The sequence below is a fragment of the Miniopterus natalensis genome, chromosome 1 (assembly GCF_054644295.1).
Source record: "Miniopterus natalensis isolate mMinNat1 chromosome 1, mMinNat1.hap1, whole genome shotgun sequence".
Taxonomy (NCBI): domain Eukaryota; kingdom Metazoa; phylum Chordata; class Mammalia; order Chiroptera; family Miniopteridae; genus Miniopterus; species Miniopterus natalensis.
In genome coordinates, this window is record NC_142081.1 from 40,229,760 (window position 1) to 40,255,382 (window position 25,623).

At 45.2% G+C, this 25,623-nt stretch overlaps 2 protein-coding genes across 3 annotated transcripts in view; one reads left to right on the forward strand and one right to left on the reverse strand.

Moving 5' to 3' along the window:
- Positions 1 to 11,334: 11,334 nt before the first annotated feature.
- Positions 11,335 to 24,317, forward strand: LCTL (lactase like). Its single transcript, XM_016208650.2, has 13 exons — positions 11,335 to 11,449; positions 11,841 to 12,004; positions 12,668 to 12,755; positions 13,040 to 13,149; positions 14,608 to 14,736; positions 14,839 to 14,934; positions 16,295 to 16,349; positions 16,444 to 16,605; positions 20,468 to 20,742; positions 21,252 to 21,378; positions 21,565 to 21,764; positions 22,754 to 22,817; positions 24,202 to 24,317. Exons 1-13 carry the CDS (start codon positions 11,335 to 11,337, stop codon positions 24,315 to 24,317), a joined length of 1,701 nt encoding a protein of 566 aa, XP_016064136.2.
- The window catches only part of ZWILCH (zwilch kinetochore protein), a 32,244-nt gene continuing 27,977 nt past the window's right edge, over positions 21,357 to 25,623 (reverse strand). The window contains exon 16 of one of the 2 annotated variants that reach the window (XM_016208648.2): positions 21,357 to 24,438. The gene's annotated coding sequence lies outside the window, so the exon portion shown is untranslated. The remainder of the gene's footprint in view (positions 24,439 to 25,623) is intronic. The other variant, XM_016208647.2, reaches the window with a different exon arrangement.

Below are 25,623 nucleotides of genomic sequence, written 5' to 3' on the forward strand. Positions count from 1 at the left end.
CAAGCTCAAGGCCCAAAGCCAGTGGGAAGCAGAGCCAACTCCAGAATTCCAAATCTTAAGACAGTGCTCTTCCTTTTATCCCAAGAAGGATTTGGGGGTCCCACAAGCTGGAAGATAGTGTTGGAAGAGTGGGCTCCACAGACAGTCCTGGCTTCTGTGAGGCCAACCTCTTCCTTCCTTGTCCTTCCCTGACTCTAAAACTCGGGCCCAGACAGCCAAGACCCAGGGGACAATGGGTGACTCAGATGCTTCCTGTTTTCTTGGCCACAGAGACAGGGGAATGGAAAGAGCATGGGTTTGGGTTCATGGCCTAAGAGAGGGGCCCTGGTGAGAGGAGGCTCAGTGGTAAGGCCAGCCTGCCCAGAGATGCAGGAGGAGTGAGCTAGGCAAAGATACACAGGGTGGTTTACTGGCCTTGGTTGGTGGAGATGAGGGTGGTTTGTTGAGTGGCCAGGTCAGTAAAGGGAGGGAGGATTTGGGGCCAGCTTTTCTTGAAATGTAGGGATTTTCTGAGTTCTCAGGTTGAAGTAGAGACCTGTAGTTCCACCTGGATATTAGGTTCAGGCAAAGCTGGCAAGCTGGGAGGCTATGAGTGTCAGAGAGAGGAGCTCCACGCTGGAGGCCAAAGGCCCTTGTTACCTTGTCCAAGCCCTGCCACGCATTACCGTGTAAGCCCCGAGTAAGCCCCTGCTCATCTCTGAGCCCCTTCTTCCTCTACTATGACATAGCGACGCACTGGAATAAACTGAGCTCTGAGAAGCCCTTCGGATGGTAAGAAAAACTCTAACCTCTCACAGCCTTACAGAACACAGTGCAGCCTCTAGGGAACTTCATTTACTTGATTTTGATTTCAAGTCTAACAATAACCCTGAGAGGTAGTCAAGGAAAGTACTATAATTACCTGATTGCTATTGGGGACATTAATAATCAGGAAGACTAAGAAAAGTGCTGGCCAAGGGTATGTGAAAATGGGGGCCTGGACACTCCTGGTGACCCAACTTGGTCACACCCATCCTTGGAGGACAGCAATTTGGAGAAGTTTATGAAAAATCTTACATGCTTGAAACTTGGCCTCAATCATCTCCCTGCTTGGGTCACCCTCAGGAAATGATCCTAAATTCAGAAATGATCCTTGTGGATGAACAGGGGCCATATACTAAAATCTGTCAAGCTCAGGGGAGGCCTGCATGGAGGCCTTACAAACTCAGAGACCTAAAATAACCACAAAGGATGGTCTGAAATTAAAACTTTTTAACTAAAAGCAGTTTATGGTGGGCAGTCATGTGCTAGGCCAGTATCTTCCCTGACATAGTTCAATCTTTACCTTAACTGAGCCTGAATATTGTCTTTTTGCCTCTATGATGACATACCTTTGGAATGCCAAAGTAATTTTCCTTTTTCCGAACCCCTCAAAGCACAGGTACCTCCTCTGTGGAAATCACAAATCCCCTCATTGTTATTGTTAATTGTTGACTGTTAACTATCCTGTACCCACCTATATAAAGAAGTATGTGTCTATCATTTTACTTTTTATCCAGTCCGAGAGGTTTTCCCACTTTGCTTTCTCCCACCTCCCTAATCTGTCACCAGTGGATTTTATGTAACCCACTTACGTCTCCTCTTTTAATTGTAATGTATAAAATAAGGAGAAAAACTGCCATTCTCCCGAGCATTATCTCTATCCATTGAGATTTTGCTTCCCAATAATTGTCTACAGTTTGGCTCAAATAAACTCACCAAAATTCTTCACAGGTTTGAATGTTTCTTATGTTGATAGGCTTGTTGGACAGAAGATGTTCACTAAATAATTTTGTATTAATGAAAAGTTAAACACAGTCCAGACATTCAGCAATAGGAAAATGTAGACCATAGAATGTGTTTTAGCTACCTATTTCTGAGTAATAAATTACCCTCAAACTTAGTGGCTTAGCAAGTATTTATTATTATCTCCCAGTTTCTGTGGGTCAGGAAGCCAGGTACAGCTTGGCTGGGTGCCTCTGGCTGAAGGTCTCTCAGGAGCCTGCAATCTGGGTGTGGCCTGGGGCTGCAGACATCTCAAAGTTTGATGGGAGGGGATCCACTTCTAAGTTCACTCACTGGGCTGTTGGCAGTCCCAGGTCCTTGCTAGCTCTTGAGAGAGTCAGGTCCTCATCTTGATGGCTCCTCTGTAGAGCAGCCACAACATAGCAGCTGGCTTCCCTCAGAGCAGGTGAGCAACCTGAAGGTACACAGTCCTTCTGTAACCTGATTTTGGAAGTGACCCCCCCTCACTTTTGCTGTACTGTCGTCACTTGGTATCTGTGGGGGTTGGTTCTAAGACCCTCAAAGATACCAAAATCAAACAGGGATTGGATGATACAGCACCTTTATAAATTGGGTCTTTTACTTTTCCACACATGTACTCCTTTATGCACCCCCCACCAATTATTTATTTTCCAAACTTAAGTAACTATTTTTCTGGCCCTGGGTGCTAAGGGGCCGTGTAGGAAGGAGTCTGGGCCCCACCTTCGGTCTCTGAGCCTGTGGAACAACAGGAAGCTACAAATTCTACTGGGACAGCCTTGGGGGATGGATGTGTTCCAGGCAAATCTGAACCACCTCTAATCTCACTGTACATTCCTGGGTTTATTGTAGCCTGAAGAGTGGGCTTTGGGGGTGACCCTGAGGTCAGCACTGTTTGGGGAGGATTTGGTTATAGAGGAGGTGGCAAGGAGTGAGGGGAGAGACAGAGGATGTGACCCAGAGAGAAAGGGAAGAGCAGTTGACATGGTGGAAAAATGCCTGAAAGTTGAAGTCTGGGCCTGCCAATCACTTGAGTGTGAGACTCATTCAAGGCTCAGTTTCTTCATCCATAGAATGGAATGAAAATAAGTAATATTGCCCTTCCTCATTCAATAGGGTTAAATGAGATTGATTATGCACAGAAATGCACCCTGTAAACTATAAAGCTCTGGACCAGTGTGGGTTTCTTTGGGGATTAACCAGAGCAATTGTACCTCCCTCTTACTACTGAGCTCCCAGCAGGAGTTAATCCTTTCCTCAACCACCGGCCTGTGGTCCTGTTGACTCCCACATCCTGAGCCATAGTTCCATTATCATTTCTAACTACTTACGAAGTTAACTCTAATGAAAGATGGTTTGGTAACATCCATTAAAATCACAATGGACTCAGCAATTCCACTTTTAAAAAGAAATAGATATACACACACAGGTATGAGATTACATGTACAGACACAGCACTGCAGCATTCTTTGTGAGAGCAAAGCATTGTAAAAAAAAAAAAAAAAGTGTCCCTTCACAAGAGACTGGTTAGGCCAATTATGGAGCATCCACACAATAAATGCTGTGAAGCCATTAAAATGAATGAGGCAGCTCTGGGTGAACAGATCCAGAAAGATCTCTAACATATATTATAAGTGAAAAAAAAGCAAGTTGCCAAACACTATCACATATCTATCCCCACTAATGTAGAAAATCAAACCAAACTACATATATGTATATTACCTGATTTGTATGAAACCACAGAGGAAAGTCAGGGAAGGATATAGCCAGCTGTCAGAAGTGGCATCTGGGGAAGGGTAGGTGAGGAGAGGCACAAGGGCCTTACCCTTTTTTATTCCATATACATCAGGGACGGTTGCTATTTCTTCCTTTTCTTTCGTTCTTTCTTTTTTTTTAAGAAACTGTTTAGTTTCTGTCAACATTATTTTCACGTGTGTTCAAGAGTGTGTGGAAAAGGGCTTACGACCACTCAGGGGCCCTTCCTACCCAGTCAGCAGGGAACAGCTGGACGGGCACCGCCAAGAGCACCTTCGTGCCTCCAGGCCGGTCTGAGACCTCAGGTTGAGTAGCAGTAAATCTGAGTCTGGAGAGGTCCATTCGCCCTGAAATTTCCCCCCAGTCACAGCCTTTTCAGCAGCGGCCTGCCCGCTCTTTCTCCTCAGTCTCCTCAGGATCTCCGTAGAAGTAGAGACCGGGCAGGACGGCCCGCGGGTGCTCACGGGAGATGGTGCCACGCATGCGCAGAGCTTCCTGGGCCCCGCTGAGGGCGTTCCCCTGTTGCACGGGGCTGGCGAAGTGCCCAAGGCGTGGAGGAGAGTGTGTCACACGGGGCAATGGAGGGCAGGGTAACATAAGAGGCCGCTGTGGGAAGCTGGTGGTCAGCCCAGGGAATCAGTAACCACCAGATGGAGCGTCTCCTGTCTCCCAGAAGGCTGTCTAGAGCTGGTAGTGCAGGTTCCGGGGGTGAAACCACCAGCAATAGGAGCGGCTGGACGGCAGCAGCAAACCTTAGCACAGCCCCTGGCAGCTGGCAGGCGTTGCTGGAGGATAGGGCTCTCACATCAGTGGTTTTCTATGGCAACAATGGCAGAAGCTTCTGCCGGGTTCTCTTCATGTTTATGATGTAGGTGCCCTCAGTTTTCCTCTTGTAGATAATTGTTCCATTTTAAAATCAAGGTTGGTGCCACCTAAGTGAGGTCCTGTTGCAAGACATTTGAGGACATCCTCCTACTTTGTTTTCAGGAGCTCAAGGGCTCCAGTCACTGTGAAAGTTACGACAGAAAAGCAGAAAGACACGTTATGGACAACCTCTCTGGGTAGCATGGAAAGGGGTTACCATTTCTATGTGATGTGAATATATTCATATATTTTCTGTGTAATTTTGTAAAAATTAAAATTTATATATTTTTAATTTTTATATTTTAATTTTATTTTTATATTTGTATTTTTTAGTTACAGTTGGATTTTATATAATTATATAAAATCTTTCACTGTCTTTAAAATTTTAAATCCTTGGCCTTGGCCGGGTAGCTTAGTTGGTTAGAGTGTCGTTCTGATACGCCAAGATTGTAGGTTAGATCCCCAGTCAGGGCACATACAAGAATCAACCAATGAATGCATAAATAAGTGGAACAACAAATTCATCTCTCTTTCTCTTTTTCCTTTCCTCTCTTTCTCTAAAAATCAATCAATAAAAATTTTAAGTCCCTACCTATTGCTTCAGAAAACTTCTGAGATCATCATTGGATCCACAGACACTTGTGTCTGAGGATGGAGCCAGCACCTCTCTGTAGAAGGACCCAGGCTCCCCTCTTCCAAGATGGTGCCCCTTACCAGATGAGGTGCTATATGCACCAATGAGGGTTGTCAGGCCAGGACCCCAGAACCCCTGCCCCAGGCCTGCTTCCTGCCCAAGGATGATCCCTTGAGCTTGTTCTTACATCATCCGTGGAGGGATGAGAGAGAAAAACACACCCTTAATTCTTTCATTCCTTAAGTAAATAGTATTGCCCTGAAGCCACAGAGATTCGATGGTGAATAACAACAGAGATTAGAATCCAGTGAGGAGACAGACTCAAATCCAACAGCATCCTAAATCAAAGAGGTCTGTGATGGATACTCTGGAAGACAGACCCAGAGAATGTCCTGAGGAGAGAAAAGCTGTGGAGCTCCCCCCCCCCCCGCTGCTTTTACTGAGACTCTCCTTCTCCCCAGCTATGTCTTCCCCTTTCCACCTTTCAGGAACTGGAACCTGAAGACTTGGCTGGGGTCTTCAGCAGCTGCTCCCAAAATTCCCCACGAGTGGAGATGAGGAGGAGAAATGCAAGACAGGACTCAGAAAACCACAGCAGATGAACTCAGACCAAAGAGCCTGGTGGGGATGTGCGGTCCACCATGGCAGGCTGGTCCAGACCTGTCACCATCATCATCTCTTGTTCACAAGTGCCAGCCTGAGGCCATTCAAGGCCACCGCTCAAACCACCATCCCCTCCCCAGCTTCCACCATCAGGGATCCTGGGCAGCAAGACCACTGCTGAGTGAGTTCTTTCAGTTTGGAATTGATGGTTTCACTACCAATGCCTGTTTCTAGACTGAGAAAAGAAATCGTGTGTGTGTGTGTGTGTGTGTGTGTGTATGCAAGCGTACACTGCATACTCTACACACAGGTCCGTACTCTGTGCATAGGGTGTCAATTCATTCCAGACTTACTGGAACAGCTTCAATTTTCACATATTTGGACACCACAAACCATTGAAATATCCTGCAAATTCCAATATTATTATTTATGCAGCACTCCTTCGGTCTTGTTCCAAAAAAAGGATTTGAGAACCAGCTTGCAGAGTTGTATATACTTCAGAGGACTTAAAAATAACAGACAAGGGAATCAGGGAAAAGAGAAAGATGACACACAGAAATGCTTAATTCAAGTCCTGAGTGTATGCTGGAGGCAAGCCACAAAAGTATCTCGGAAATTCCAAGCAGCCAGAGCTAAGAGGGAAACAAGTCAGCATGGACTCCTGCCGTTGAGACCTGCTGGAGCTTCCCCTCAAAGTCCTCAGAAAGACCCAGTGTGACTCAGAGTTAGAAAGGAACCAATGCGTGTTCCGTATCTTAATAGCGGTTTTGTTACAAAATGACTGCATTTGTCAAAACTCACAGAATAGTACACTTAAGATTTGTGCACTTTACTGTCAGCAAACTTTACCTCAAAAAGAAAAGAATTATACACAAATGTAGTTAATGATAGGCCCACTGACGTGTTTAGGGGTGAACTGACATCACAGCTTACTTTGAAATGCATCAAAAAAGTAAGATGAATTGCTGGGTGGAAGGAAGGGAAAATAGAGAGATTAACATGCAATGAAACAATTGTACTAAAAGGGATTCTCAGTGGTGGACATACGCTGTGGACTGTATGATTCTTCCAACTTTTCTGTATTTGAGCATTTTTGTAATAAAAGGTTGGAGGCTCTAAGAAATGAAGTGGACTCAGTATGGTGATTGCAGGGGTAGGGAGATAAGTGGAGGTGGAGAAGGGTAAAGGGGGGATAAATGGTGATGGAAAAAATAAAATAAAGAGAAAAAAAAAGAAATGAAGTGGACTTTGGAAGTTACAATCAACATCCAGAAAGTGAAAGGCCCTGAGTTTTGTGCACAGAGCCAGAGCTAGCAGATGACCCCCCTCCCCTGCCCCACCCGGTCACCTGGCCCATGACCAGAGCTGGTGGCTCTCGGGTGCAAAGCTCTGGCCTCAACAGGGACAGAGAGGCCTGGCTCCTCTAGAGCCCAAAGCATGGCGGGACTTTGGCATCTCCCAGACAGAGCACTCAGGTCGTGGAAACCTGTTGTCAGGCCATCAAGGAGGCACTGTGCCTTGCGCAGAGTGCCCGCATAAAGAGCAGAGTTGGATTTCAGCCTTGACAGTATGATGGCGTTGATGACGGGGATCATTTAATGGGGCTTTTCTCTCTGTTGGTGCTGCATTAAGCATTTACATTTACATTGTTTAATGTTTAAGTGATGTTAGGATGCAGGGACTACTGTCATTCCCATATATGTGAGAAATGATTGGGAAAAGTTCAGTAACTTGTATGTAACACTCACCTAGCAAATGCTGAGGTGGGATTTGAAGGTCTGTTTGACTCCAGAGGCTTCGATCCTAACCCTGCCTCTTCTGCTGCACAAGCGGCTGTCCCCATCCCTTCCACTTTCTTTCCCACCGCCTTCCCCAAAGGCCTGTCACAGACTTGTCTCTGCTCTGGCCTCAGAAGAAAGCTTGGGAGAAAGTCAGGGTCAGGCCCAGAGTGCTCCTTATAAACCAAACACTTCATTCCTCCCCCTGAACTTCTGCTCCCCAGGAAGCTGCTCTGACCAGCTTCCCTGCCTACCACAAAATCAAAACCTAGACACTTGAAAATAGCCTGTCCCCTTTAATAGAATCCCAAAGCTAAGGAAGGCTTCAGCTGATAGAGCTAGGTTCCATAGTTTTTGCAGAGAAGGAAAAGAAAGCCCAGAAAGGGGCAGCGGTCGGCCCAATGTCACACAGCACACCAGGACTGAGCTTTATCTCCTGGGGCTTGTCTCCTTAGCTCAGGGCTGGGCAGGGCTGAGTTGGGCTGCAGGGCTGTTGTGGGGAGGGGTTCAGAGTGGGGGAAGGCAGTAGATGGGGCCTAGAAACCCTCTTGGAAATAGAAAGACCAGCTCCTAAGGCCAGGGAAGAGCATTGTTGGGCCCTGCAATGTCAGACACTGAAAGAGCAACTTTCATTTCATAGATGGGATGGTTCAGTTCCAGAGAAAGGAAGTGCCTGTCCCTGGATCCCACAGCCAGTTCCTAGCTACATGGAGGCAGAAATCCATTTTCCTGAATCCCCAGAGTCCTTTGCCCCTTGATTCTCTCTGAAGGATCCTGAGGCACAGAGTGGGCTCGGGTTGCCCAGCAAGTCCTTGAGCTGTGCCTCCCATGTTCATACTTGCATGCCTGGGACCCATCAGTACTCCCCAGGACCTAAGACCAGACCTTTGGCTTTTACCAAGTCCCTTTGGAACTGTTGAGAGTGGGAGCCCTGCCTCTGCAGCCCCTGGCAAGGAGGGAAGAGAAGGAAGCTACAGGGGCTGAGCCGCACCTCCAGTAACACACCTGCTCTTCAGCCAGCCCTGGTCCAGGGACTTCAGACCCCAACTCAAGAGAAGGGTCCTGCCCTGCTTGCTCCAGGCCTCAGGGCCCAAGCAGCCCCTGGAGTGTGTATATGTGGGGGAGGGAGTCTGTAGGGGGGTCACCAGCCAGAGTCAGGCTCTGCGCCATGGAAGAACAGGATCAGACAGCAGAGACCCAGTCCACAGACACCCCAGGCAGCCCTGGCCATGCCAGGCCAACCAGCAGACCCTCCAACACAAACACTGGGCCCCTGGCTCTGCGAGAAGGGGGCATTTTTCAGAGGTGACATCAGCTCTTAAAGTTTTATGTTTCCTGCCTACTTCAGCCCAGAGAGTGGAGTCCCCAAAGCCCATGAGCCTAGAGAGGCAGGCACCAGCTCCAGGGCAAATGGCACGTCACCGGCCATGGACACTCGCAGCAATCCATCCACAGGAGAGATGGCCAGGACGGTGGCTATCCAGCAGCCTGCTCACCCTGAGGACACAGCCCTGCCTCTGGAGGCCAGAGGCCAGAGGAGACATCTCCCAGGTCCCCAGACATGCCTCAGGCCTTTGCTCACACTGTTCCCTTTATCACTTCCCCTGCCATCTAGCAAAAGCCTCCCCATCCTTCAAGTACCATGTCCAGTGTTCCCTCTCCTGTGAAGCCAGCCCCACCTCCCCACGCCTCCAGTGTCCTATCCTCCCACTAGAGGCCTGATAGCTCTGAGCCATGTTTACAACTACCCACCCGCCTCCCCCTCTACCCCTCCCCTTCCCCCATCAGACCAGAGACCCTGGAGGGCACAGGTCAAGTCCCATTTCACTCTGGTCCCCAGGGCCTCTTGTAGTACTTGGTGGGAACTCAGGAAGTGCTTGTGAAGGAAACCATGGAGAGTGGCGGGGAGATAGCTACCAGCCCTGGCATCCATTCCAAGAAGCAGTCTCTGTCCCATGAATGTGCCTGGGGAGCCTCGGAGTCTAGGAGGAGAGAACCTTAATCCCTTATCACAGTCTTTGGCAGTGGAAGCTCAAGGGAGCCAGCTCGAGCCCCTAGCTGGGCCCCAGGGGTGGGGGTGGGGAAAGCCTAAGGGAAAGCAGCCCACGCCTATGTCCAGGCACCTGCCCCCAGGCCTCTCGCAGCAAATCTCTGGACAATTGCTAGGGTGGCAAGGCAGCCTGAAGGAACTCAGGTGGGAAATGGTGGAGGAGCTCAGAATGGGTCCAGTGGTGGTACCAGCCTCAGAGTAGGGCTACCTCCAGGCTGGTGTCAAGCCCAGAGGGGCTGCTTCTGTCTGTACAGCAGTACAATCCTACCCTTGCAGGGGGCCAGGAAATCCACACCCTCTCCCCCCACCAAGGATGAGGCTGCTTCTGCTGCAGGGGATGCTGGGAGGATTAAATGAATCACTATTTGGAAACACCTGGCCTGCAGGAAGCGCCCAATAAGTGTTAGGCCATTTTAGGATAATTATTGTGCTATTTAGATTCAACTCAGGTGACTGAGTGCCAACTAAGTACTGGCTCTGGAAATGCTGGGTGAACAAGGTAGGCACGCCCCTGCCTCCCAGGAGCCTACAAATGGGCAAGGGGCACAGATACATAAACAGTACACATGGAAGTGCAGGGCTGGAGGGATAAACCCAAAGCACCTAAACTGACCTGGGGATGGGGGGGTCAGGGAAGGCTTCCTGGAGGAGGTGCTGCTGCCCATAGAAGAGTTGAAGGATGCATAGAAAGAAATTAATCAACTACAAAGTTGAGATAACCACAATGAAGGCTCAGCTAAAGGCAAGAAGAATGCAGGTTGAGTGAGGTGAAGGGAGCAGGCAGTCCTGGTTGAATAAGTGAGTAAAGAAATAAACGAGGGGTCTAAAGAGAGGAATGCAAGGTGGAAAACCAACTTTACCTTCTACCGTGAATGCTCTCTTGTAGCAGGAAGGGGTAGACACAGAGACAGTACCCACACATGCTGCTCCCCACTCCCATACCCCTACTTTAAGCTTAGCAGGCTCAAGTGTGGCACGTCAGGCCCAGAAATGTCAAGGGGACTGGGTCACTGATCCTCTTCCCTGGGAAGAGGCTGACTGGATGCCCCTGGACCCAGGGCTAAGCTGCACAGCTGCTGACTCAGGTCCCACTGGCCAGCTCAGCATTCCTGACCCCTACTGAATGGGGCTATTGAAGCTCTTTGTACAGGGGTTAGGCCACTGACCACACCCCCAACCAGAGCTTTCGGGAGGGCTGTGGGCTTGGCTGTGAGGGGGCAACATAAACCATTGGGGCCAGTCTGAGAGCCCTGTGGCCACCAAGTACTGCTCTGGGGCAGTCTGGGACCAGGAACAATCCTAGGTAAGCTGGCTAGGCTGGCATCAGAGACGGGATCCTAGTGGGAGGGAATTGACCTGACCCTCAGGACAGGAGGCCCTGGGATGGTGACCCTACTCAAGGCCCCCGACTTGAGGGCGTCTGTCTCTCTGCACATACCAGTGTGTAGGTGGGGGTGCTACAGTGGCTCTGTGGTTGTCTCACCTCCCCCATCAAACTGGAGCTTCTCTAAGGCAGAGGTGGTTTCCCCATTAGACTGGGATCTCTCACAGGGTATGGGCTGGGTCACCCTGTCACACAGGGAGTGGGGCTGGTTTGAAGCCTTACCCATCAGACCCAGAGCTCTCCACACCCAGTGCTCATCTTCTCCTTAGTGTTTCACACAGAAATTCTATCTGGTTCAGCAGAACCATGGTTTAGCTGCTGCCAGCAGAGCCAGTGCTTCTCTAGATAGAGCGTCCCCACCTCCTCCCGTCCTCCCCTCCTGGCCTTTGGCCCAAGCTGGGATCTGGGCCCCCCCCAGCCCTGGCTGCCTGGGCCTACACCTGCCCAGGTGTGTTTTTCCAGGAATGGGGGAGGGCCAGGTGCCATGAAGCCAGTGCCATGTGTCACCCTTTGGTGGATGCTACTTCTGGTGTCCAGACTGGGGGCCACCAGAAAGGGATCCCCAGAAGAGGCCTTCTACTACGGAACCTTCCCACTTGGTATGTCCATTCCTCTGTTGGTCTGTCCGTTTGCCTGTCAGCTTACCCACCTTGACTGACTTGCCAAGGAGTTCAGTGTTTTAGCTTTCTGACAGGTAGAATGTGGAAAATAACTCCATGTAGTTGTTCTAAAATAAAAGAGAAGTCCCTAACAGATTTGTCTAAAGTTACTAAACAGGTAGTATGCTAATCAGAGCTAACATTGTGCAAAAAAATGTTTTTAATGCATTATGTCTTCCCCCATCCCACCCCACAGGCTCCCACTCCTAGAGAGACAGGGGCAGTTGCTGGGGAGGGGCCTTGCCCTGTGGCCTGGGAACGTAGCCCACAGTCCCAGCACTGGGCAGGAAGTGGGAGGGCCCAGAGCACAGCTTGGGGTCTCTACTTGCAGGATTCTCCTGGGGTGTGGGCAGTTCCGCCTTCCAGACAGAAGGGGCCTGGGACCAGGATGGGAAGGGGCCCAGCATCTGGGATGTCTTCACACACAGCAGGAAACGGAAGGTGCTTGCGGATGAGACAGCAGACGTGGCCTGTAACGGCTACTACAAGGTCCAGGTGAGTGAAGGGTTTGTCTGTGGTGTTTAAGCATGAAGCTAGCTGAGAGGTGGGCAGTGACATGCTAGGGGAGCCCAGGTGACAAAATTAACCCAGTGCTCTGCTAAACACTCCCCACCAAAGGGAGCAGGGCCAGTGGAGACTGGGGACTGGCAGTGTGTGCAGAATGTGGGAAGGTAGATGTAGGAGGAAAGGAAAGCAGGACCCACCTGAACCAGGGCCTTGGTGAGGTACCCAAGTGATGGGTAGCTGAAAGGCTGATGCTAATGGCCCAGAGCTTACAGGCCACAGTGGCCTGAATCCCTGATCCCTGCATGTGAATCAGTCCCTGTGGAGGGAGTGGGATCAGCTCATCCTCAATCCATCTGCTCAGCACTCACTTTTTCTCTCAGGATTGACTGTTTGGGGAATTCATTACCCAAGTTTATTAGGGATACCCTGATGGCCTTCTCAAAGCGCCCCCATTTTATTTGACTCTATCCTTAGGAGGAAGCAGGGGTGGGTGGTATCACACCTATTGTACAGATGAGGAAACAGATGCTTCCTCACCCTCTAGGGGTCTGGACATGAATAAGCCTTGGCCTGGGATCCCCAGCAAGACCCCTATCTGCCTACCCCAGGGCCCTGGGTGACCCTGACCTGCCTCCTGCTCTGTCTGCACAGGAAGACATCATTCTGCTAAGGGAGCTGCACGTGAACCACTACCGACTCTCCCTGTCTTGGCCCCGGCTCCTACCCACTGGTGTCCGAGGTAAGCTAGGGCAGTCCCTCCCCAGTCCAAGTGTCGCCCCTTTAGGCCATGTTGGTTTTGGGGGGACACCACAAAATCCTGGGGAGGGAGACCACGGACATGGTTTCTTCTGGCAGCAGCTCTCACAGGCTCTGCAGGTAGCTGAACTCCCAGAAGTATCTATTCCACTCCTCTGAGGCTCAAGTGCTGGTGGGCTGAGGTACCTTCATGCCTGTAAATGCTGCATTTCAGAAGGCCAAGGCCATGATCTTTTCTTGTCAAGCCCTCTTTTATCTCACCTTCAGGTGACCAGGTGAACGAGAAGGGAATCAAATTCTACAGCGACTTCATCGATGCCCTTCTGAAGAGCAACATTACCCCAATCGTGACCTTGCACCACTGGGATCTACCGCAGGTGAGGACTGTGCAGGCTTGAGGCCCACAGGGAGCTCAGCTCAGCTCAGCTCAGCAGGAGGGAGACTGATCTGGGACCTGGGGTAGGCAAGGTAGAGACAAAGACTGGGTTTGGACAAAAAGATAGGAAGGAGTGACACCCATGGCAGGGGGTCACACTGGTTTAACTGATGTTTGTAATAAGTGATTAACTGTGGATTTTGAGGTTTTCCAGAACATTTGTCCTAAAAACAACAAATCAAACTATAAAGAAAAAAACATCTTTTGAGTAAGATCTGATGACATGGTATAATTAACAAGTTTGTTTAGCCTTTTCTTCCCAGTTTGCTTGAGCCAGCACCATCTGTGCTCATATGTGAGGCCCACCACCTCCCCAAGCAGTTTCCATGAAGTCTCAGCATGCTAAAAAACATCACTGTTAGACATCACTATTCAGGGGATTTTTTTTCATTCACTCAACAAGGCCACACAGAGACCACAGCCTACCCAGGAGAGGAACCACGTGTGTAGCTGTGTGTGACACAGGGTGGCGGGAGATCAGAGCATAGAGACATGGCTTCAGGGAGGTGTTGGGAGGAGATGGAGTCTGATCAGTGCTTTGAAAGGTTGGGGTATGCGGTGGAAGGGGTGTTCTGGCTAGAGGGAGTGTGGCAAGGAGGGGCTGGGCAAGTAATTGGGTTAAAGTATGGGGAGCAGGCTGGAGAGATTGGAGGGGTAACTTGGAAGGCCTCAACTGCCAAGCTAAGGTAACAGGGGTTTGTTCTGTGGGAAGGAAAGTCACCAGAGGCTGCTAAGCTGGGGCTAGGGGCAGAGAGAAGGCTTTAGGCAGATGAACTGGAAACGACCCCCCAGCTCCTTCCTTGATTGCCTTCACTTACCAGCCCCTTTAGCATCCCCTCAAACCCGCCAAGGAGAGCTTGGTAGGTAATATTGGCAGGATGATGAATCTTGGGAAAGCCTGCCCTCATAAGCAGATGCCTTTGGGTGGGAGAGAGCCCTCTGCTGAGGACAGCAGAGCCCACTCTCATAAGAGGCTTCTCTGAGGTTTCTGACATCAGCACGGCCCTCAAAATTCTAATCAGAGCTTTCATGCCCAGTATCTTATTTCTTCAGAATTTATATTCAAGATTCTTTCCCATGATTGGATCTCTTTCCCTTGCCAAATATTCTTAAATATTCAATCAAGTTCCTTTTAAGCATGTGTCAAACCCTCCTTGTTCTGTCTTGTTTGTATAAGATATGTCCCACAGTTCATCTCCATATTTATGTTTCATGGTTCATCACTGCCACCACCTTCAAGTCTTAATGCTCAACACCCTGCATCTTTGCTCTTCTCCGAAAATCCTCTGTAACTGTAATCATCCGTTTTTCCCACACACTTGGCCAACCACCTCCAAAAGTCTTTTCTGAAGACAGACCCTTGGGGCACCTGCTTTTCTCTCCACTCCTCTGCTCACAGCTGCTTCAGGTCAAGTATGGTGGGTGGCAGAACGTGAGCATGACCAACTACTTCAGTGACTACGCCAATCTGTGTTTCGAGGTGTTTGGGGACCGGGTGAAGCACTGGGTCACTTTCAGTGATCCTCGGGTAAGCAGGGCCCCTCTCCCAATGAGAAAACCCACTTCCCAAACCAAAGTGTACCCTGCCACTGCTCACGGGTCCTTTGGTTTCCACTCGCCATCCCTGTAGACAATGGCAGAAAAAGGCTATGAGACGGGCCATCATGCGCCAGGCCTGAAGCTACACGGCACAGGCCTGTACAAGGCGGCACACCACATCATTAAGGTGAGGTGGGTCCTTCTGGGAGGAGTGTCTGGGTTCCGTGTCAGCTCACATGCCCCAGGGGTCTGAGCCTGAGCTCAGTCCTCTGCAGCTGCACCTCAGAACTAGCATCTTCCATAGCACTTTCACACCGTCCACTGTCCTTCCATTAGGACTTATGTGGGAGTGTTGTCATCCAGTGCTCTACAAGACACTGCAGCTGAGACGATGCTTGCTGGCTGCTCTCTAGGGTTTACAATCCAGCCAAGGGATGGAGCATGAGCATGTGAAAACTCGTCACCTATAGGTCTAAGCTGTCTTGTGTGGAATGGTGACGGGGGGGGGGGGGGGGGGAATGACAGTGAGCTAAGGGCTAAAATCTTCAATGAATGAAAAGTAACTGGAGGGTGGTGAAGGACAGTAGTAAGAAGTTAGGAGCGCTCCTCTGATAGCATGGACTTCAAAAGACCTAAGGTTTTTGGAGGAGGAAGGAAAAATGGCTTAGAAGCAGCAATGAAGAACAATACAGACACTACCCTAAGGTGTGTGGGGTATAGGGGGGGGAAATGGCCTCTCCTGGAAAGAGCTGCAAGGGAGGTAGTCTTTCAGGATGACCAAGCTCAGGGCACAAAAGTGAAGGAGACATTCAGAGATGCTGAAGGTGACATACCATGGTTACAAGGCTACCGGAAAGGCTTGGGAAAGAAGGGAATTGGGTCACATTACAGGACATATATGAGGGTAAAGGTGATGAACTGGGGAACAGGGGTACAAGGCATGATGGGAGGCCCCAGTGGACTCTGAGCAGAAAGTGGAACATCTGAGAAGTAGGAAGGGGCCACTGGGTGACATGCCAGACCCTCAAATTCATGTTGGGTACAGAACTTTTTCTTTCTACATTTGGCTTATGATTTCTTAAACTGTGAATATTTAAAGGGCAGAACTCTGAAGACATCAGTGGGTCACTGGTAGAGAATATGGCGAAAAGGTGGGTTGGCACACTTAAATCCCATTTCTCAAGATTGCTGCAGATGTTTGGTCTTTTCCTAGCTTCCTGAGCTCATTAGAGGAAAAGCACTGCCAAGTTATTCCAGAGGACCAGGAACATGAGAAACTTAAGCAAAAATCTTAGAAATAAACACACAAAGTGGTGTTTTATGTGTTTATGCCAGATTTAGACCAAGTCTCCTGTATCGTACAAAGTAAGTAAGTGCCTCTAGAGGTCAGAGGATGGGAGACTATGGATTGGGATAATCAAGGCTAGACTCATGAAAATGATAGGACTCCAACTGGATCTCTGGAGTTAGGAAGGAAAGGCCACCTCAGACTGAAAGGAAGAGAAATGGATGGTCAGACCTCTCCGATGAATTCCTTCCTGTTTCAGGCCCATGCCCAAGCCTGGCATTCTTACAACAGCACATGGCGCAGCAAGCAGCAAGGTGAGGCTCACCACCACACACATGCTGAGAATGAAGTGCCCAGAGGAGTGACATCATTCTAACTGCCATCCCTTTTTCTTTCTTTTCCTTTAAGGGCTGGTGGGGATTACATTAAACTGCAACTGGGGGGAACCAGTGGACATCAGTAATCCCAAGGACATAGAAGCTGCTGAGAGATACCTACAGTTCTGCTTGGGCTGGTTTGCCAACCCCATTTATGCCGGTGACTACCCCCAAGTCATGAAGGAGCGTATCGGTGAGCCAAGACCCATTTCTAAACTCCAGATGCCACAGCAACAGTACTGAAATCATGTGAAATGACCAAAAGGCAGGGGGCTAGAACACACTGGGTTTGGGTGAAGCACTCAAGGGATAACCTACCCCCAAAGAACTGAGAACTGGTTATTTGAATTATGGGAGTGGGGGGCAGCGAAACAAATCCCAAGAGGTTCAGAACCCAGGAGAAAAATTTAGCAGTTTTCTGGGCTGCGCTCCCTCCTGTCCTGCTGTCCTGTCTTTTCCTCCCCATTCCACTCCATTTTAACTGCGGGGAAGTAGGAGAGAGAAATCAAAGGCAGAGTTGTGGGCGGTGTCAGTTCTACTGCCAGTTCTGTCACTTGAGAAATACTTTCCAAGCTCTGGTTTCCAGTGTCAGAGAAGAGAATAAAGACAGGTAGAGCTCACAAGACTGTACCAGTTTGGATGCTTTTAAGAGCCCCATAATAGAAAACTCCATCTTTGAAAAACTAAAGTCACTTGGAAAGTAGGGGATATACCATCTCACCTGAGTCCAGAAAAGGACGATCCAGGGCTAAGTTAATCCAGCCCTCAGAGATGTCTTTGAGGACTCGGCTCATTCCATCTTTCTTCTCTGGCAACATCAAATACTCACTATGGCCACAAGATGGCTGCAGCAGCTCCAGGCATCACATCTTTACACATCAATACCCAGGGGCACAAAAAGGAAATAGCTTTGTCATATCTGTTTTTAAGAACAAGAATCTTCCCAGGAAACAGCTTCCACCCAAAGCTTCCCTCACTTCCTGCCTTAAGGGACAGAACCACATGCCCTGGAGTGCCCTAGACCACCAGGACTAGGACCTCTGAGGCTGGGGTGGGGTCAGGACTCCCATAAAGGATATGGTGCCTTGGAAGAGGGCAAAGAAGACGGGCATGGGACTACTGGGCAGGCAGCCAGCAGTGTCTCGCCACAGGAATCTAAATGTATTATCTCTGTGTGATTTAGAGGTATCAGCTCACACCCCACTAAAAAAAGAGACAAGGATGGCATTGAATAGGTTACAATCTCATGTAACAAGGCTATCCTGGATGTCTGAGAACTGTCAACATATCAAAACTTTCCTTTTCTAAAGCACCATTTATCAGACTTATCTGATTCCAACTCTGCCATTAATCAGTGAGTGACTGGACATGGTGCTTTGCTTCTTTGGGTATCAGTTTTATCATCTGAAAATGAAGAATTAGACAAAATCATCTCTAAAAATCTTTTGGCAATGACCAGTTCTTTGACAAGTCAACACACATACATTCAAAATCTTGGAAATGATTTCCTCAAGATGCACAAGGAAAAAGCCCTCATGACCAGACAGTGCCCATGTTCCTGCAGGCACATCCCATCATTCACATGGTGCAATCACTCTCAGGACCGCACTGAAAGGCAAACTGATTATGTCATAGAACAGTTCTTGGGCTTCAGGCCAATCATCCCAGACCCTACCAACTCTAACTTTGTGATAATCCAAGTGGAAACTGGGCTGAATTTTTCCTTTGCACAATGTGGAAAGGATCCTCTGAGCAGTTAATATTTTTTTTAGTAGTGAAAGCATCTGCTTGAAATCTTGTTCACAAATTACTTCCAGGCATCTCAAGCACCCTTTTAGTCACAATAAACATATGAACAAAAGTAATTCTAGACCAGTGCTGACCAACAGAACTTTTCGTGATGATGGAAATATTATGAATTGTGTGTGTGTGTGTGTATACAGATATATAATGTATATCTGTGCTAGCCAATGACAGCCTATAGCCATTTGTCTACTAAAATTAAAAACTTAGTCCTTCAGTGTGACTGAATTAAAGATAAGGTCACACTAGCCATATTCCAATAGCCACATGTGGTGAGTGACTATTATATTTAGACAGTAAAGTGGCAATAACTTGTGGTTTTTCTCAAGTTACTAAATGTAACTGAAAGTAATAACATGCTAATCACTTAAAGGCATTTAATAATACAAACTTTTCAATTCTTTAAATCAGTAGCTTCAGTGGAAACATTTTTATCATTATATTTTATATCAACTCATAAAAATGTTACTTTTACTTATGCATTTAAAACTTTTTTACATAAATTATACAAGGATATCCATGTTTCAAATTTTTTATTTTAATTTTTAAAAAAATTTTATTTATTGATTTTAAAGAGAGAAACATCAATTTGTTGTTCCACTTATTTTTTGTTAATCCTCACCTGAGGATATTATTTTCTATTTATTTTTAGAAAGAGTGGGAGGGGGAAGGATGAGAGAGAGAGGCAATTGATTGGTTGCCTCCCGCTCACCCCTGAATGAGACCAGAGATTGAACCTGCAACCCAGGTATGTGCTCTTGACCAGAAATCAAATCCGCAACCGTTTGGTGCCCAGGTCAATGCCCTAACCACTGAACCACACCAGCCAGGGCTGTCCCACTTATTTAAGCATTCATTGGTTGCTTCCTCTTTTTATTTTTTAAGTGTTTTTATTGATTTTAGAAAGAGGGAGAGAGACACAGAAACATGGATGAGAGAGAACCATCAATTGGCTGCCTCCTGCACATACCCTATTGGGGATTGAACTGGCAATCTGGGCATGTGCCTTGACCAGGAATCAAATGGGTGACCTCTCAGTGCAAGGGACAACACTCAGCCAACTGAGCCACACCAGCCAGGGCCATTGGTTGCTTCCTGTATGTGTACTGACCGGGGATTGAACCTGCAACCTTGGTGTATCAAGACAACACTCTAACCAAATGAACTACCCAGCCAGGGTTGTTCCAAATCTTTTAAAGTACAAGATAGTACACAGTGAAAAGTCAAGCTTCTGTCCCTCCCCCTGCCCCCCTATCCTCCCCAGAAGGAATCACACTTTCAGGCATGGATTGTGCACACGAGCAAAAGCACTGCTTCTAGGTGGTACCTGTTATCACACTTGTTATTACAGGTAATACTCTGCATCTTTGTTTCATTTAAACATGCATTATCTTGGCATTCTTTCCATGCTGGTATACAAAGTACTGCCTCATTCATTCTAATGGCTGCAGTGTTGTACTGATGAATACCCCATTATTTATTTAACCAGTGTCTCCTGACAGACATTTAGATTGTTTCTAACTTTTGCTACTCAATCTACAATGAAGATCCTTGTACATCCTTTTACATGTGTGAATAAAACGTAGGATGAACAGATTTGTAACTGATCAGTGAAAGGACATACACTTTTACAATTTTGAAAGCTAGAACAAAATTTCCTGCCTGGGCCAGGTAGCTCGGTTGGTTAGATTGTTGTCCTGATACGCCAAAGTTGTGGGTTAGACCCCCCTAGCCAGGGCACATACAAGAAGTGACCAGTGAATGCATAAGTAAGTGGAACAACAAAGCGATGTTTTTCTCTAAAAAAAAAATCAATAAAAAAATATTTCTCAACACAGAGCTGTAACAATTCACCCTACGACAATGCATGAGCATGACCATATGTCTCCCACCTCCCACTGGTCTTCCAGTCCCCTTCCCAGGGGCAATCAAAATGACCAACTTTTGATGTAAGGAATAACATAGAATCCAACTCAACCGTTTTCCAGATGGCTACACACTTGTCCACATACAACTTACTGAATAATCTCTGGAAGTATTACTTTTGAACAATATAAACTTTTAAATTTTAGGATCATATTCAAATGTCAAAATTCTAGTTTGAAAAGCTAAGGTTACATTTTTCATACAAATGAATCCCAAAGCCCAGGATTTGGATAAAAGGTTTGATGTCAACATGTCAGTATCATCATGGTACATAAGATGATTGTGAGAAGGTAAAATTGTTAAATTCTATTTTCCTATCTCAATAGGAAGAAAGAGTGCAGAGCAAGGCCTGGATATGTCGAGATTACCAGTGTTCTCCCTCCAGGAAAAGAGCTACATTAAAGGCACATCTGATTTCTTAGGATTAGGTCATTTTACAACTCAGTACATCGCAGAAAGGAACTACCCCTCCCGCCAGGGGCCCAGCTACCAGAACGATCGTGACTTAGTAGAACTGGTTGACCCAAATTGGCCTGATCTGGGGTCTCAGTGGCTATATTCTGTGCCATGGGGACTTAGGAGGCTCCTCAACTTTGCTCAGGTGATTATTACATTAAGCAATTTAAAAGGCATTTTTTACCTGAATTCATGGTCTTAGAGCTTAAGCGCAGTTGCTTACATTTAAAGTTATTAACGAAACAAACAAACCCAGTTACTCGTACTCAGAGGCTAACAGATTAGACAGACCTTACATTACAGATAATGCCTGTTATAAATAAGCATTTCAAAGTGTGTAACTGCAGCTAAAAGCCTTATTCCACATTTAGTTATTTTGCTGCCCTTCTCGCCTGAAATGGAATATGTAGGAAGACCTGAAGTACATTCTCTCTACGATACTGATTTATTGAGAAATGTATTCTTTCATATGAACTTGCCTCCTGCCTGCATTCACTTCTAAATAAATGTATGAACTGGCATTTACTAAACACTAAACACACTAGATTAAAATACAGCAGGCTTGAACATGTGTGTCCATATGTACCTCAGACTCAGAAACCCACTTGTAAGTTGGATTTTTTTAAGATATCTATTACTATAACTCACTTTCAGACTCAATATGGTGATCCTCCCATATATGTGATGGAAAATGGAGCATCGCAAAAATTACACTGTACTCAATTATGTGACGAGTGGAGAATTAAATACCTTAAAGGATATATAAATGAAATGTTAAAAGGTGAGATGCAAACCAAGCCTGTCTTCACATATTTTTCTATTTAACTTGAACAAAATTTGATAATACACATGGTGGACTAAAACTTGTTTCTAAATCTCATAAATGAAAATGTTTAAGAGTATCTTCACAATATTATTTTCCCAGGTAAATGAAATATATTAAATATGGGATAAAATGTCTTTGCAGCTATAAAAGATGGTGCTGACATAAAAGGATATACTTTGTGGTCTCTGTTGGATAAGTTTGAATGGGAGAAAGGATACACAGATAGATATGGACTCTACTATGTCGAATTTAACAACAGAAATAAGCCGCGGTATCCAAAGGCTTCAGTTGAATATTATAAGAAGATTATCACTGCCAATGGCTTTCCCAATCCAAGAGAGGTAGGACTAGTTATCCATGTTACTCATTCTGCATGTTAGAAGAGCTAGGTAGCTGGGGTGCACCAAGCTCGGCAAGCATCTCTCTCCGGTGCTCCATGAAAGAGGACAGGGGCGTATGGGAGCGTGGCCCTCGTACAACCTCTTTGCTCATTTGCTTAGAACAGGGTAAGCACACATTAAAGTTCAACCCTAACATGCAGAACATTAAGGGCAGACTATGGTAATGCAAGAGTCCTGTTTGCTTTAGGATATATTAGTCAATAAAGGCTTTAAGTTAAATGTTATTCTAAATGTTGTATCTTAATGTAAACAAATATTGCAAATTCTACAAGATACATAAAAAGTTAACTAATCAATAAAGATTTTTTAAAATTATATAAAAAAAAAGAAGTCAACTAAATCAAATGTATAATGACCATATAGTTTTCATTTCCTTTCCCACCAAGTGGCAGAGACACAAATGGACTGGTTCCAAAATGAGATTCAGAAGAATTAAATGTAATAATCCTTTAAAACATACCAAACAAGCACTCACTCTTAGGAACAGGGTGTTTTAAGCTCTGGGAATATAGCAATGAACAAAACAAGGACCCTGACCTCATAGAAGGCATCATTTCTTATGCAATGGGATTTTCAATAACATACAATTTATTTTATCAGCTCTCTATGTTGCTGAACCCAATGACAGAGAATAGAAACTGTAATTTAGAATGTCTTAATAAAAATATTTTTTAAAACTAAACTTCACTTCTTTACCAACACTCCTTTAGGGTGACCCCACTGAGACTACACATGGGAGCAGTGACATAGCTATCAGGCATTCATGAGTTTTGTATCACTAGAAAAGCACTAGATTATAAGCTCCTCAAGAATAAAGACTGCTTTTCGACCCCCTCCCAATGATGCACAGAGGTATTCAATAAATGTTAACTAACTTAATCTACAAGCAGATTAAAAACAACATTAACTACCAAGTGGCTTCTTATTAGGTGGAAAGTTGGTACTTCAAAGCCTTGGAAACTTGCTCTATCAACAATCAGATGCTTGCCACAGGTTGAGTATATTTAATTTTTCCTTTTGATAATTAAACTATATAATTATATAATGACATCACCAAAATCTCAAAATGTGGACCTATCCTATGTCAATCTTCCAAAATCACGATTAAAAAGTTTTTTCTTTTGAAGCAATTTTCAAATTTCTACAAGCATTTAAAATAATATTTTAAAAACCTATCAGAAACAGAAATATTTTGTCCACTTTATTCTTATTCTTCCTGAATCATATTGTAAACTTATAAATCTGTAAGTTTTGTTATACTGGGCTTTGCAGAAGGAGGGGAAAATTCAACCATTATACCAAATGAAATAAAGAAAAATCAAAGAACACTTGAGATATTATATTCAAGTAATTGTTAAGCACTCACTCTTAGGAACGGGGTGTTTTAAGCTCTGGGAATATAGCAATGAACAAAACAAGGACCCTGACCTCATAGAAGGCATCATTTCTTATGCAATGGGATCTAAAAAGCTCAGAGATATAAAATAACAAGAAATGCCAACACATATCATTTGTTTCTTTGAATTTTATCTTTATCTCTCTATAAGGGCAATCAGAAAAGTATACTTCCTGTTTTAATAAACACATCTTTAATGTGGTATCAGAGGTGGGAAGTGCTAGATCAAACCCTGCCAATTCTGCTATTTTTATAGGCCAATATATCACTGTGACTATCCCCCTTCCCACATCGAAATAACCAGGTGACATTAAGGATGTATATTCCATTAAACTAAAATAAACTTTTATCATGTACAGACATGATGGAGAATTTATTGTTGAGCTTATGAACTCCGTAAGAGTAGGGCCTGTACTTTATCAATACCTGCCTTTACAGAGTGCCTGGCACAAAACCTAAAGGCAGGTATTGATTGCATCAACGTCTACTGCTACAGTCATGCACATGAAATACGCTTAACATTTAACTCTTCAGGACTATTACTTAACTATGTTACTATGTTTCAATATAGAAACTCCTATACCTCTTAAAATACACAATAACGTCTCTGAAAGGCTGGAAATGTTTCCTAAGGATTTTCCTTTCACAAATCCCCCCAGTGAAAATTACAGACACCATGGGATATAGTTGCTAATATTCTGAGAATAATTATGGTAAGCACTAGTATTAATACACATTTAGACTTTGTTACAGTACCTATAGAAGAAGCCAAATTTAGGCATTCTTTATCCTGTTTTCTGAAATATTTTCCAAAGACCTCACATAATTTTTTATAACATTTCATTCTTTTATTGCAAGTGAGAATAATTAGAAAGCGTGATGCCATTTTCCAAGTTTTTCCAATACAGTTAAAGCCTTCAGGATGAAACTATACTTGCTAAAATGATCATATTTGTGGCTGTGTTTTCTCTCTCATTTCAGAGCCTTTGCTAAGTCATATGCAGATGGTGACAGAGATCGTGGTACCTACAGTCTGTACCCTCTGTGTACTAATCACTGCGGTTCTCCTAATGCTCCTCCTGCGGAGCCAGAGCTGAGACAGGGTTACCCATTTTGCAGCTTCATCTTTCAGAGAGAATCTTCCGGCTCTTCCTCCATTTTCTGCTTCAAAGATTTATATACATCTCTGTTTCAGGCTCTTTCTTTTTTGGGTCTATGCTGGGATTTAAGAATTAGAAAATAAAATAAGCATTTAATAAGTAAAATAAAAGTCATCCATCATCTTATCCTTTTCAAAGTCAAAGTTAATTTTTTGTTTTTTAAATCCTCACCCGAGGATATTTTTTCCATTGCTTTTCAGAGAGAGAGAAGAAGAAGAGAGAGAAAAAACATGAATGTGAGAGATACATCTGTTGGTTGTCTCCCACATGCACTGGACCGGGAATTGAGAAGGCAACGAAGGTACGTACCCTTGGCCATAATCAAACCCAGGACACTTCAGTCCGCAGGCCAATGCTTAACCACTGAGCAAAACCATCAAGGGCCAAAGTTAGTATTTTGCGGTATATTATGCATCTATTTTCATTTTGCAAAAAAGGATCACAGAGTACAAACTGTTTTATGACTTGATATTTTTTTCGTTTTTAAATCTGTCCAGAAACATAACTTTAATGTAGAAATGAATGCCACCTAAGCACTGTCCTACACATGATAGATAGTCAATCATCTATGGATAACAATCCTTTCAGTTTATAAATCCTATAAGGCAACTAGGGAAAAGCTCAGGTGGGAACCAAGCAAATGAGCACACTTTCCTAATCTCAATTCACTTCATTCAATGAAATATCTCAGGGAAATAAAATTACTTTATATTTCTGTAACTAAATATTTTGTTTTTTAAAATAAGGGCTCATTTTATTCTTAACTATGCTAAAATTAACTAATCACCATTTAACTGAGGACAAAACATGGCTTTAGAAGGAAAAACATCAGGCATTTTACTCATTTGATTCTATTTAATGTTGTTTCTAAAATGTAAAATCAGTAAGATAGTAGGAAATGCTATTCCATTAATCCTTTTGGTTGGTTAATACTACCTCAAATTAAACATTTTAAAAATGGTATTTACACCTGGGGCTTAGTCCTACAATTGGGCTGGGGCAAAATTGCTTTTAACAAATCTTTGCTTTCAATATCAAACTAATGTGCTCACTTAGGGTTTTTCTTTTCCAGCAATATTTTTGAAATCAAACTCTCTTTCTACTCTATGACATTACCACTCAAAAAAAATTGTTTTTGTTTCTCTGGTTTTAAGATTAAACTGATTATAAAAAATAAAAAATAAATAAAAAGATTAAACTGATTATGAAGGTAGAAGGGAAATTAAAGATTTGCACTGCTTAG

Excerpts from the sequence above, each read along its gene's own strand:
- LCTL (XM_016208650.2), top strand. The coding sequence starts at position 11,335 with ATGAAGCCAGTGCCATGTGTCACCCTTTGGTGGATGCTACTTCTGGTG. Across the intron at positions 12,756-13,039 it reads CCTACCCACTGGTGTCCGAG|GTGACCAGGTGAACGAGAAG; the intron begins GTAAGCTAGGGC and ends TCTCACCTTCAG. Across the intron at positions 16,350-16,443 it reads ATGGCGCAGCAAGCAGCAAG|GGCTGGTGGGGATTACATTA; the intron begins GTGAGGCTCACC and ends TTTTCCTTTAAG.